The sequence below is a fragment of the Olea europaea genome, chromosome 4 (genome assembly GCF_002742605.1).
Source record: "Olea europaea var. sylvestris chromosome 4, O_europaea_v1, whole genome shotgun sequence".
In the NCBI taxonomy this organism is placed as follows: Eukaryota; Viridiplantae; Streptophyta; class Magnoliopsida; order Lamiales; family Oleaceae; genus Olea; species Olea europaea.
Window position 1 is genome coordinate 7,565,199 of NC_036240.1, and position 13,272 is coordinate 7,578,470.

Below are 13,272 nucleotides of genomic sequence, written 5' to 3' on the forward strand. Positions count from 1 at the left end.
TAATTAATTAATTAATTTATTCCTTAAATTAAAGTCATATTAGGATTTAGCAATTTGTTTTTAACTCAAGTAAGCATTTTGCAATAAACTCCTAATACATCAAAGGAAATCAAAGTAGTAATACAAAGAGTTAAAAAAACCGTCAAGTTTATATTATACCAAAAGAGAATTCTGTTTTACAAAATACACCTCATGACCCATTAGTCATACAAATTGCACAATTAAGCAATAACAAAAACTATAAATAGGGGATACTTGTGAGATTTGCCATATCTTGTCTCCCATCATTTTCACTTCTTAAGGTATGTATTTTCTTTAAATTAATTACTTCGAAAATTTTTTTAGTTAAATTATTTATTTAGATATTTATTTATTTATTTTAAGTACCTAGTTGGTTTATAAATAGGAATTAAAATGTGTGGTTTTAGGGTTCTTTAATGGTTGATAAAAGATAATATTATAGTTAGTTTAATTAATAAAAATAAAGGAAGATAAATTATAATTTTTCCATTTCAAAATCTTAGCTTTGAAAATTTTAAAATTTATAAATTAGCTCAAGATATATTGAGTTTTAGTTTATTTTGCTTGCATTATTAAAGATTATATAAAATACATTTGGGCGAAATGTAGTAAAGAAGAAGTGAGTAGGGATAGAAAATAACTTGGTAAAATAGTTGTCAATATCATCATGAGAATGGTTATGAAAATTGGACCACTATTTTATATATATATATATACATACTTGTGTTAATTGAAATGAAAAGTGGATCAAGCATGATATAGGAAAATAATATGGTAGTGCATTGGCTAGCTTAAATTGTACGTGTAATAATTTTATGGAGGTTATTTAATGACGGCAATGAGAATTTCACTTATATTATTATTGTTATTATTATTATTACTATTAGTTGATGGTAAACTAATTTCATTAATTTTTTTAGGGTATATTATTAAGTAACCTATATTATCTTATAAGTTTAGTTTAGATGTGATAATTGAGAAATAATAAGATAAGATATGATTAATATAGAGGTTATTGTATTAATGCATACATCGATCAAGGAAGTCGCGAAAAAGGTAAATATGATGTTTTTCAACTACAGTACAAGATACATTAATATGTGTAATTATGTGTTTATATGTGTTTTTCTCTTTTTACTATGTGACATGGTAGCATGTTACATGTGCATTGAGTTTATTTGGAAAACGTATGTATGATTACGTTTTCAAGATCATGCATACTTTTGTTATCATGCTGATTGAGTTGTAGTTGAAAATTTTGAATGTGAATTACATTATAGATGTACCGTACTATTGTGTCCGAATAAATATACCGTTTGAGGCTCCTGACGGTCATTAAGGGTAGCCAAGATAAGGTATTGGGAGTTCGGCACCTATATATACAAGCGGTGTCAGGAGGTCCCTTGATGGCCTTGGGACTGTGAATAGGCACTTGAAGCACTGTATACATGTGTAGGCCAGGCCTTCAATTTGTATATATGATATATTGATGTGGCATCCTGAGTCTCGGTGGGCAATGACGGATGCGTTGATATTGGTTTGCGGGCAAGAAAAGTCATGTTAATTTTGAGCTCATTCGGTACACTATGATAAGGATTTGGGCCCATGTATGCTTGACATGCGTCATTGCATCATCATATTTACTGAACTCTATGGTTCACGTTTTGTATTTTGTACTGTAGCGGCCCCCACGAAAAATTGAAATTGTCCGTACCACCAGACATGCCTAAATTACTGAGGACCTCATAGCTATACATGTTATATATAGGCGTATACTCACTATACACGTTTTTATACGATGGTTGACGAGGAAGAAGAGATCGAAACTTTTGAAGACGGTGAGAATTTTGTAATTATGATGATTGATGTTTATGATTTGGTTACTTGTCGTTATGTAAATACTATAATGTATGTAGAGTAGACAACAAGGTGCCATTATGTAAAATAGGGAAAAAAAAAAAAAAAGGTGCCCAGTAAAAGAGTGGTGTACATGAAAGGATTTTGAGAAACTTTAACATACAGCCAAATCAGCCTGTTGTAGAATAGATCTATAGCAAACTTTTGAAAAATCTGTTGCAAAACTCATAATACGGCAAGCTGATTTGGAGGTATGTTAAAGTTTCTCAAAATCCTTTCATTTTCACCACTCTTTTACTAGGGACCTTTTTTTTTTCCTATTTTACATAATGGCACATTGTTGCCGACTCTACATACATTATAGTATTTACATAACGACAAGTGACCAAATCATAAACATCAATCATCACCATTACAAAATCCTCACCATCTTCAAAAGTTTTGATCTCTTCTTCCTCGTCAACCATCATATAAAAACGTGTACAGTGAGTACGCCTATATATAACATGTATAGCCATGAGGTCCTCAGTAATTTCGGCATGTTTGGTGGTACGAACAATTTCAATTTTTCGTGGGGGCATCTACAGTACAAAATACAAAACGTGAACCATAGAATTCAGTAAATATGATAATGCGATGATGCATGTCAAGTATACATGGGCCCAAATCCTTATTATAGTGCACCGAATGAGTTCAAAATTAACATGGCTTTTCTTGCCCGCAAACCAATATCTACGCATCCATCGTTGCCCACCGAGGATGTCACATCAGTATATCATATATACAAATTCAAGGCCTGACCTACACATATATGCAGTGCTTCAAATGCCTATCCGCAGTCCCAAGGCCATCAAGGGACCTCTTGACACCGCTTGTATATATAGGTGCCGAACTTCCAATACCTTATCCTTGGCTACCCTTAATGACAGTCAGGAGCCTCAAGCGGTATAGTTATTCGGATACAATAGTACGGTACATCTATAATGTGATTCACATTCAAAATTTTCAATTACAACTCAATTAGCATGATAACAAAAGTATGTATGATCTTGAAAACGTAATTATACATACATTTTCCAAATAAACTCAATGCATATGTAACATGCTACCATGTCACATGGTAAAAAGAGACAAGCACATATAAAAACATAATTACACATATTAATGTATCTTGTACTGTAGTTGAAAAACATCATATTTACCTTTTTCGCGACTTCCTTGATCGATGTCTACATTGATACAATAACCTTTATATTAATCATATCTTATCTTATTATTTCTAAGATAATTTATGTTACTTAATAATATACCCAAAAAAAAATAATGAAATTAGTTTACCATCAACTAATAGTAATAAACAATAATAATATAAGTGAAATTTTTGTTACCGTCATTAAATAACCTCCATAAAATTATTACACGTGCGATTTAAGCTAGCCAATGTACTACCATATTATTTTCCTATTTCATGCTTGATCCACTTTTCATTTCAATTAACACAAGTGTGTGTGTGTGTGTGTGTGTGTATTTATATATATTTAGACCCATTAGTAAATTTTCTTATTCAATCCATAATCTTCTTTACCACATTTCCATCATATCTCATCATTGATACTATGCATTATAGCAATTTTTTCTTCATATCTTATCACAAAACTAGATCAAAGTAATTTAAGCTTAAGCCTCAAGTACTAATTGTTTTCTTTCTTCCCATTTAAATTTACCATGTTTATATATATAAATATAATAGTGGCCCAATTTTCATAACCATTATCATGATGATATTGACAACTATTATACCAAGTTATTTTCTATCCCTACTCACTCCTTCTTTACTACATTTCCCCCAAATGTATTTTATACAATCTTTAATAATGCAAGCAAAATAAACTAAAACTCAATATATCTTGAGCTAATTTATAAATTTTAAAATTTCCAAAGTTAAGATTTTGAAATGGAAAAATTATAATTTATCTTCCTTGATTTTTATTGATTAAACTAACTATAATATTATCTTTTATCAACCATTAAAGAACCCTAAAACCACACATTTTAATTCCTATTTATAAACCAACTAGGTACTTAAAATAAATAAATAAATAATTTCACTAAAATTTTTTTTCGAAGTAATTAACTTAAAGAAAATACATACCTTAAGAAGTGAAAATGATGGGAGACAAGGTATGGCAAATCTCATAAGTATCCCCTATCTATAGTTTTTGTTAGGGGTTAGTTGTGCAATTTCACAAATTGCACATCTAATCCCTAGGATAATGTGTTATTTTTTGATTGGTTATAAAATTGCATCTTTAGACCTTGGACCACATATGCAATTCTTTCTTTGTTTATAAAATTGCATATTTAACCCTTGGGCAAATATTCAATTATAGAATTGCATTTTCAATCTTCATAATATTATTTTAATTACAATCCCTAATAACATTTATTCTATCATTAAATTAAGTTCCTAAAGTTAAAAACAAACTCTCTAAAATATAAAAATCTTTATTAGAAAATTTGGGATGTCACGGAAGGAGCACTTTGACAGTGAAGTCGTTGGACTGAAGGTGGAGCCTGATTTTGATAGAGATCGGACCAATGGCTGTTTGAGTTGGAGGTGGGTGAGAGGAAGAAGATAGGGGGTTGTGTTTTTTTATTTTTTAATTTAATTATTATTTAATGTGATAATTGGACATCTACTCTTTTACCCCTTCTTAAAATATTAAAAATGTGGTCAAAGTTAAATTTTTGGTCAACTAATTGAATTGTGGATGGCAACCGTCTAAAAGGACTTCACCTGCAATGTTTGGAAAGGGTGGGGGTGACGGCTTCAACAAATCAAATGTTTGGGAAAAGTTTGCTAATGTTTCAAAGATTTGGGGAAAATCTGCTAATGTTTTAAAGGTTTGGAGCTTCTAGTGCAATTTCCACAATTTTTAATTATAATTTCATCAACCTTTGTCAAAGGAGCTTTAAAAATTGTTTTGATCTTAAACAAGATGAAGTCTTGTAGTTTAAACCCGTAACCACCGACTCACCGATTTTCCTCATCCACGTACTCTTTAGTATATCCCTGTTTGGTAAGAATTAAAATCTAAATTTTTATAAAAAAAAAAGTTAACAATTAATTTTAATTACATACATGGGTAAATTTATATTTATTTATATTTTTCATTAGCTTTTCTCTCACAAGTGAATCAGCTTTTTCATTTATTTTTTTTGGGGTTGATCGAAAAAGAAAAAGGAAGCCATTTTGCTCAATTTCCACTTTTAGACCGTCAAGTAGTAAAGTTATGTTTCCATTCCTCTCCTTAGGGACGAATCTAGGATTAGATCCAAGACCGGGCTATAAAATTTTAAATCGGGCTACTACGTGGAAAAAAAATAAATTTACACATAAAAAACTAATTTTTTTTACCAAAAAAAATAAAAAAATACCTTTTGAAAAAAGTTGTTGGCCTTGGGGGGGGGGGGCTACAACCTTGCCCTGCCCCCCCAAATCCGTCCCTGCCTCTCCTTGTTAATTGTAGTAGTATTTTAGTAAATCAAGTAATGTTATTCATCATCAATTGTGAGCACTATTTAGTGATTCATTATCAAATATGGTTGTGAAAATGAATAAAGGGACTCGCAATCATTTGAACCCGAAATAATGAATAAACATCTTTCTAGTAATGCTTTCCTCTATATTTTATAATGAATAATGTTATTTAGCACCTATCTAGATTTAATTGAAATCGAAATTATGTGATTCATATAATCGTATCTCTCATTTAATACCACCTAGATGGGTGTCAAATAGCATTAACCCTCGCAAAAGCTAAATAATTGACGTAGGTAAAGCAATGTCATTTTTTGAACTTGAAAAAGATTTGGAGAAGATGATTGGAGGGTTTAGCCATTGGTTTTGAAGATTGGATGAGCTTATAGGAGAACATCACGGGGCGGGGTCCATTGGTGTTGAAAATTGAGGCAATTGGCTGGCTGGCTAATTTATTATTATTGTTGTTGTTGTTATTTTTTTCTTTTATATTTTATATTAAAATAAAATAAGTAATAAAACACAGCAGTAATTTTAGCTAAAATTTGACTTTTTAACAATTAAATAGATGGAAACCGCTTTTTGATAACTTAGATACGACGGAATCAAGCATTTGGAGATCCAAATGTTATGAATGAAAAGTTGAGAACTATTTTGTAATTGTTGAAGAGTATAACTAATTTTTTCTTATGTACCTGGGTACAACACATACAGAATGTATATGCATTGTTTTAATGGGAATCAATTCAATAATGACATTAGGGTGGATCTTGAAAACATTCATTTTATTTCAAAAATAAACTTTCTCCCTTCTTTTGCTAGTTTCCAATACATCATGCTCGAGTAGAGGCACTCATCAGGCTCCTCTTCAGCCCAGAAGTTCGTTTTTGGCGACTAGCTCCTTTACCCTATTGACTTAGATGAGCAAGCTAAAGCTAATATATAAAATCAATCAAATGAATGAAATATATACATGCCTGTATATATATTTGAATGTAACATAAGCTATTATGTCTAGGGACACCTGGTAATCTATATATTCCAATTATTGAAAGTGTACCCTGTGAGGACCAACTTTAATCAGTGATAAACTATCACAATTTCAATACCTGTTAAGTGTTAAATTTGTATGTAAATGTGAACAGTACATACACATTTAGAGAGGAGTTTGGTGTGGGAGGTAATGGCCCTTGTGGTCATCACAAACCTTATACTCTCTTTTTATCTCAACATGTACTTGTTTCTTGCTTTTTCTTCCTACCTTTTTCTCACCATGCCTTGAGCTTCATTATTACAACTTGCCATCTCTTTGCAATTATCAGTTCATCCATAATGAAAATCAAGAAAATGTTGGAAAATGGATTTGAGGAAGAAGAAAAGGGAGAAGAGGGTGAAATGGAGGATTTTAAGGAGAGTAATTTGACGAAGGAAAGGTTTAATCTTGGTGGTGGTGGTGGTATTACTGGAATGAGTGCTCAGGTCGGTGCTGGTGGAGGGGTGGCTCAGCCGTGGTGTGTGGTGGACAAGTGTGAGGTTGATCTGAGAGGTTGCAAGAAGTATTATCAAAGGCACAAGGTTTGTGAGATCCATTCCAAGGCTCCTGAGGTTATTGTTTCAGGGGTGAGGCAGAGATTCTGTCAGCAGTGCAGCAGGTTTGGATAAGCTCTCGAAAATTACTTAAATAAATTAGTAGTTTTCGTTGGTCACCATTTGAAATAGGTTGCTTGTGACCTAGGGTCAAAATAATTAACTTTTCTTAGTATCAGTAGATAAATTAAACTATCTAAACATATTTGAAAACAAAAATTTACTTGGTTATAGTTGATTGTAAGTTCAGGCAAAATGCTCACTGCGGGATTTTAAGTATTTATTCCTAGTGTAATTTGGCAACTTCTGGCATTTGTATTGGCATTTGGCCCTCTCGTGAGTCTGTACTGTGTACAGTTTAAGATAATTTCTTTATTCATCTTCTTTCTTGAATGACTAACATAAGTTTATACCCAAGGATTTTTACCTATACCTAGGATGTTTGAGTCAATTTTTTCCCTAGCTAAGCTAAAGTTAGACCGAAATTGACCTTCTGTGTCATCCAGTATGGAAAAGTTAATTGTGATTGAGATTAATTTAGCAGTAAAATAGCCCAGAACTGGAACAAGACTGTCCGGTTTCTCTAAAACAGGACCACTTCAAATTCACAAGTTTTTCGCTAGAACCACAACGAAGAGTCCACAACTAAGAAATATAAGGTAGACTAATTGAAACCTCATGCCTAATTTTACGTCTCCAACTGTTGAGAATGAAGTGGAAATCTCTCCACCCTTTCTCCATTTTTAGTCTTAAAATGAGAAAGTAGGAAGAACCATCGCTGCTGCATAATTATACTCTACCACAGTAAACTGAAAACCAGGGAGATAGAGTTCAGTCGAGCAATATAGGAGAATGACTTCCTCCTGGTCAAATAATTATTCTCAAGGGTCTTCTTTTCTCTGTATCTGAGCTCAACTTTCTTGATCTGATTGAAGAGAGTAATCACAATATAGAAGAGTTCAAGATAATGTCTGCATATATTCAAGGTTCAGTTGAGGACTGTTCTCCTCTACCGTAATATATATGTCTCTTCAAATGTTTGCTGAAATGTACTTGTCTTTGCTATTAAGATTTCACGAGGTCTCAGAATTCGATCAGACAAAGAGGAGTTGCCGCACGCGTTTAGCAGGCCACAATGAGCGGCGTAGGCAGAGCTCTTCAAGACTCATGAAGAGGGCTCAAACCTCACAGGATTCAAGGACAGAGTCCAGGGAGCTTAATGGCTTTCTCTGAGAAGCAAAGTTACAAGATCGCCCGAATGTCTCTCTAGGATATGCTTACTCTCTTCTGTCATGAAATTACAAATTTATTCCCCGACCCCTTTCAGGATGTTCTTTTGAGCTATTGCGCGTCACAGGATTAAGAACATTGCAACCGCAAGTTCATTATTAGCTTTCTTTTAGTCTAGATGTAGCAGTTTCTGGAGACTAATATGATATAGTGGATTTGGTGCCAGGTCCTATGATATTTACTTTTCTATCTCTGTATCATAACATTTGTACTCTTATGGCATTTTTCTGTTTGAGTTGATGCGACCTAGTATACATGGTTTCAGTAAGGCCATCTGCAAAGACTGAAGTCTAAGAAAGCACGGATACGAATGCTGACAAATACGTTTTGTGCATTTATTCGGATTATATTACTAAACTTCTACATCATCAAAATATTGAGTTCTACTTGGTTTGGGTTAATTGAAAAAGAAAGAAGGATCAAGAAGGATGAAATTTGGATATAAGTGAATTCGGGATCCGAGTAGGTTTTTATCATCATATTTTTATGAAACTTGCGTTTAATTATAATCTTGCATTGATTTAAGTTAAATTAGGTCTTACATTCATAAGTAGATCATTAGATCATAGTTTAGTTATAAAAAAATCACAAATTTCTATTGTTTCAATTAAAGCTAAGTTAATTCGAATTTGAATTAGTACAATGTTTATGAGAACGATATTTAGACTCAAAATTTATTTTACTACTTATTATTGACAGTGCACTTGCATTAATTTAAATCGAAAAGATATCGTAACAATTTTTTGACGTCATTGCCATTTTATTTATTTTTTTCTTCTCTATCAAATTACTTCAGTGCTGCTATTTTTTTCTCTTTTGGGCAATTTATATATTTGAGTGCTACTCCTCTGTATATTTAATTGAGTTATCAAATTACTTCACACACACACACACAAATATATATATATATGAGTGCTACACGACGAAATCCAAGTCTTAACATGTTATTAGAATTACTACACATTTTTAAGTATTGGTGCTCCATAGGATTGGATACGTAACAAGTTTATAAGTATTGGTGCTTCTTAAGCTGGGATGAGAAATCGCCCACAAATACAATACAATATAACACCACATCCCATTTGTCAAAACATTTGAAGATTACGATGACATTGAAAATGCTGGTTAATTACCTCCTCTAACCAATGAACGGAAATTTTCAACATTAGAAGATTATAACAGCATTGAAAAAGTTGGTGAATAACCTCCTCTAACAAAGGAATTGAAGTTTTCACCCAATAGCACAAACTAGAACTTGATTGCTCATGTCTTTGTAATTAACAAGAACACTGAAAACTGCTGAGCTCGGCTCAATTTATTGAAAAAATTAAAATCTTGCGAACTTCAACTGAGATGACCTAATTGGCAAGTCAAATTTGGAAAATTACACGACCTTGGAGAGGTACAGCCAGGGGAAATGTGCATAATTGCGAAGGTTCTCGAATTGGAAGAGGGAACGAAAAAAATCTTCACTGAAAGCTTGAATCAATATATTGAATAAAATTCTCAAATACCTACCCAAGAAAAAAAAAAAAAAGACGAAATGAGGAGAAATTGAGCTCCTTTGGTCGGGTAGAATTATATGGGCAAGCTCCAATCGATTGAGGAGGAGGTAGGTTTTTGTCGTCACATGTCTCGTCCATTTCTGTCTTCTATTATTATTAATTTGTTAGCATTCTTTCAATTAGACATTACTCTGCTTTACCCTATCTTCATATTTTGGCATGGCTGGCTGGATGCCACTTGATCACCTTAGCCCATATCCGATTCACATACGAATTCGAACTCAATTAATTATTAACTGAGAATCGTGTAGCACTCAAATATATAAATTGCCTTTTTATATCACTCTTTTTAATAAGGTTGACCTTCTCAAAAGGAACCCAAGTTTTAACATGTTATCAGAGCTCATTAAACTCCAATAAGCAGTTTCAAAATTGGTTTGATCAAAACGAGCCCCCATTTTACGGGATATATAAAAGGATAAAATTTCACATTGAATAAATATGAAAATATAGAGCAACATATAATGATTTGAGCCACCCCTTTCAATAAAATTGACCAGACCCCGAGTCTTAACAATGCCCTCCTCTTTTTATACCAAATTATTCGGATAATAAAGTTACACATGAAAAGAACTTCAAGAAGTAATTCTTCCAGCATTCCTTAACATGAATAGAAATAGCATTTGCTGTATAATTCCTTATACCAGAAAAAGATTATAACCGATTGATCCATAAATATATAATTTAATTATATTATAATGAAGTACTGATAATGCTATACTCTCATCCGTTACAAGCAGCAGTTTCATAGTTTTATATCTACATGCACAAGCCATCTCTCTACAGCATCAAGAAACATTTATTATCATCTAGAAGGATGATAAATTTTATTTTTCTTCCTCGGCACTCCTAGTTGGATGAGTATCAATATTGAATTCAGACTCGTCTCCGTCAACAATCATTCCTCTGTTCCGGTAAGCATACACATACACGATAACATTGATGTCACAGGAATATAAATGTCGAAATTCTAAGAAGAAAAATGCTTATGGTAAAGAAGAAAGTGAAAACAATACCTATCAAGAACAAATTTCCCTTCTTTATATTTCTGGCTCTGCTCGTGAGCTGTCACCTGGAAGATTAAAACAGAATATTTAGATAAATTGAACTCATAAGCAACTTGAAGAAGTCTAAATGAAAATGAATTTATTCAGATGCAAGAGATTACAATTTTCCAGCCAACTATTTGCCCACAAATGCAGCAAAATATCAAAATATATCTGCTACGGTTTGCATTCCAGTAAACATCATTCTCTCCTCTGCAGTTCCAACTTTGATGTTTGCTCTGATCATAAAGCAGTAAACACTATCAGTCACACTAGCAAAGTTTCGGGTTAGTTACCAAACTTAGTTTTTTCCAAAGTGATCGCTCAAATGAAAATCTCAGTATCCTGCCGGAAAGTCCAAAGTGGAAGTCCACAAATTGAACTTGAACTTGAACTTTGTTGTGCACGATGAGTGGATAACTCTTTCGTTACCAGACCAAGTTAAGAAATCTTTGCAAAACTAACCCATGTGTTTTTTTTCTTTTTTTCTTCTTCATTTTTTTTAATCCCTTGACACTAAAAGAACCTTAATTCTCTCATAATAAATGAAGAAACTTTATTTCGGTGAGGAGCTTACGCATTTTTAAAGAGGTATGCCTTTCCATTGCAGCAGTGAAATGCCTGAACAAATAACACAGCACAAAATAAACATAAAAATCTTACCACAATCCAAAAAAAGTCTAAAAGGAAGAAAAAACAAAGAAAATCTCATAGTTGAGACAAAAGCTAAAAGATCTGAATTCAAGCAAGCAATATAAATTATTCGATTATCTACCCATGCATAAAAAGATTTATCAAGTTCAGATCCAAAATATTCAATTGCACAAGGTAAAAATTTCCCACGAATTAACAGATTAAAGTACCTTGGATACAAGTTCATCAGCCAGAACTAAAGGGGTTTTGCAGAATTTGCATTTGTACGTCCTGCCTTCAAGATCCACCACAGATATCCCTTCCATCTCTCTTTCACACTCGCACACAAATGGATTCGCTTGAGCAGAAATTTTATACCAAGAATTCTACTATTGATTGAATCCAACAAGGGAAGTTTGGGTTAATTAACTTTGCACTACTACTTAGTCATTCAACTTAAAAATGTAATTCAATGATCACTAAACTTCGCCAAGTGTTACTACTTTATAATCGAACTTTAAAATGTATCTTAATAATCACTGAACTTTACACCGTATTACCTATCCATCACTCAAATGAAAAAATTCGTTAAGTCCAACAAATGACGTCAACTTGAGTGACGAATGAATAACACGGTGCAAAGTTCGGTGAACATTGAGATGCATTTTAAAGTTCTATTATAAAGTAGTAACACTTGACGAAATTCAGTGACCATTGAGTTACGTTTTTAAGTTAGTGACTAAGTAGTAACATAGGGCAAAGTTCTATGACCATTAAGATATATTTTTAAATTGAATTAGAATCTCATTTTCTAAAATAATAATAATAATAATAATAATAGATTCTTAAACAGTGATTTGACATCATTCAACCACACATTTTTCAATAAAATAATATTACACGCAAATTCAAAAAAATTTCTTATTTTTTAATTACACATTTTCCATCAATATACTATTCAAAAATTCATTTTATCCCTCAAAATGGGATCAAACAAGGGCTAAGCTTCTCAAATTGACCTCTATGAAAGAAGAAATAAAAGAAGATGAAGTGAAAAAAGAGGAAACAAAAATCAGAGACCTATAAATTAAATAAAAATAGAATTGTTGCTAATATTCATCCATCACCGTGAAAATGTATGTTTGATTTTTAGATCAACTGGTATCAGTTCACCGTATCTCAAACTCCGCATAAATAGATTGAAAGAAAAACAGTTGGAACGCTAAAAGAAATTGACGAAGAAAGATTAAATAAAAGTACAAAAATGTTCGAATAGTGCCAATGTAACTGAGGTCGATTTGATTTTTCAACCATATTATTATTTAGTTACTGAATTTAAAAATGTAACTCAATGGTCATTGAATTTTGTCAAATGTTACTACTTCATAATCGAACTTTAAAATATATCTCAATGGTCATCGAACTTTGCACCGTGTTACCTATCCGTCATTCAAGTTGACACCGTTTGTTGGACTTAACGGATTTTTTCAGTTGAGTGACGGAAAGGTAATATGGTGCAAAGTTCGGTAACCATTGAGATACATTTTAAAGTTCAGTTATGAAGTATTAACACTTGACGAAGTTCAATGACCATTGAGTTACGTTTTTAAGTTCAGTGATTAAGTAGTAACATAGGATAAAGTTCAATTACCATTCATATAATTAACCCGAAAAAAAAAACTATAATTTATCAAAATTTAATTGAATGTCAGATATAATGTCGATCAGTATA

At 32.3% G+C, this 13,272-nt stretch overlaps 1 protein-coding gene and 1 pseudogene across 1 annotated transcript; one reads left to right on the forward strand and one right to left on the reverse strand.

Annotated features, from left to right (window-relative positions):
* Positions 1 to 4,400: 4,400 nt before the first annotated feature.
* LOC111392974 lies at positions 4,401 to 8,536 on the forward strand. Its single transcript, XM_023018383.1, has 4 exons — positions 4,401 to 4,495; positions 4,668 to 4,796; positions 6,565 to 7,071; positions 8,077 to 8,536. Exons 1-4 carry the CDS (start codon positions 4,401 to 4,403, stop codon positions 8,237 to 8,239), a joined length of 894 nt encoding a protein of 297 aa, XP_022874151.1. The 3' UTR covers positions 8,240 to 8,536.
* A 1,989-nt stretch (positions 8,537 to 10,525) lies between these two features.
* On the reverse strand, positions 10,526 to 11,950 carry LOC111394063 (annotated as a pseudogene).
* Positions 11,951 to 13,272: the final 1,322 nt, after the last annotated feature.

What these genes read in the sequence shown, in the direction of transcription:
- LOC111392974 (XM_023018383.1), top strand. Translation starts at nt 4,401, where the DNA reads ATGTCACGGAAGGAGCACTTTGACAGTGAAGTCGTTGGACTGAAGGTG. An exon ending in TTAAAGGTTTGGAGCTTCTA is followed by an intron (nt 4,797 to 6,564) that starts GTGCAATTTCCA and finishes AAATGTGAACAG; the next exon opens with TACATACACATTTAGAGAGG. An exon ending in TTCTGTCAGCAGTGCAGCAG is followed by an intron (nt 7,072 to 8,076) that starts GTTTGGATAAGC and finishes TTTGCTATTAAG; the next exon opens with ATTTCACGAGGTCTCAGAAT.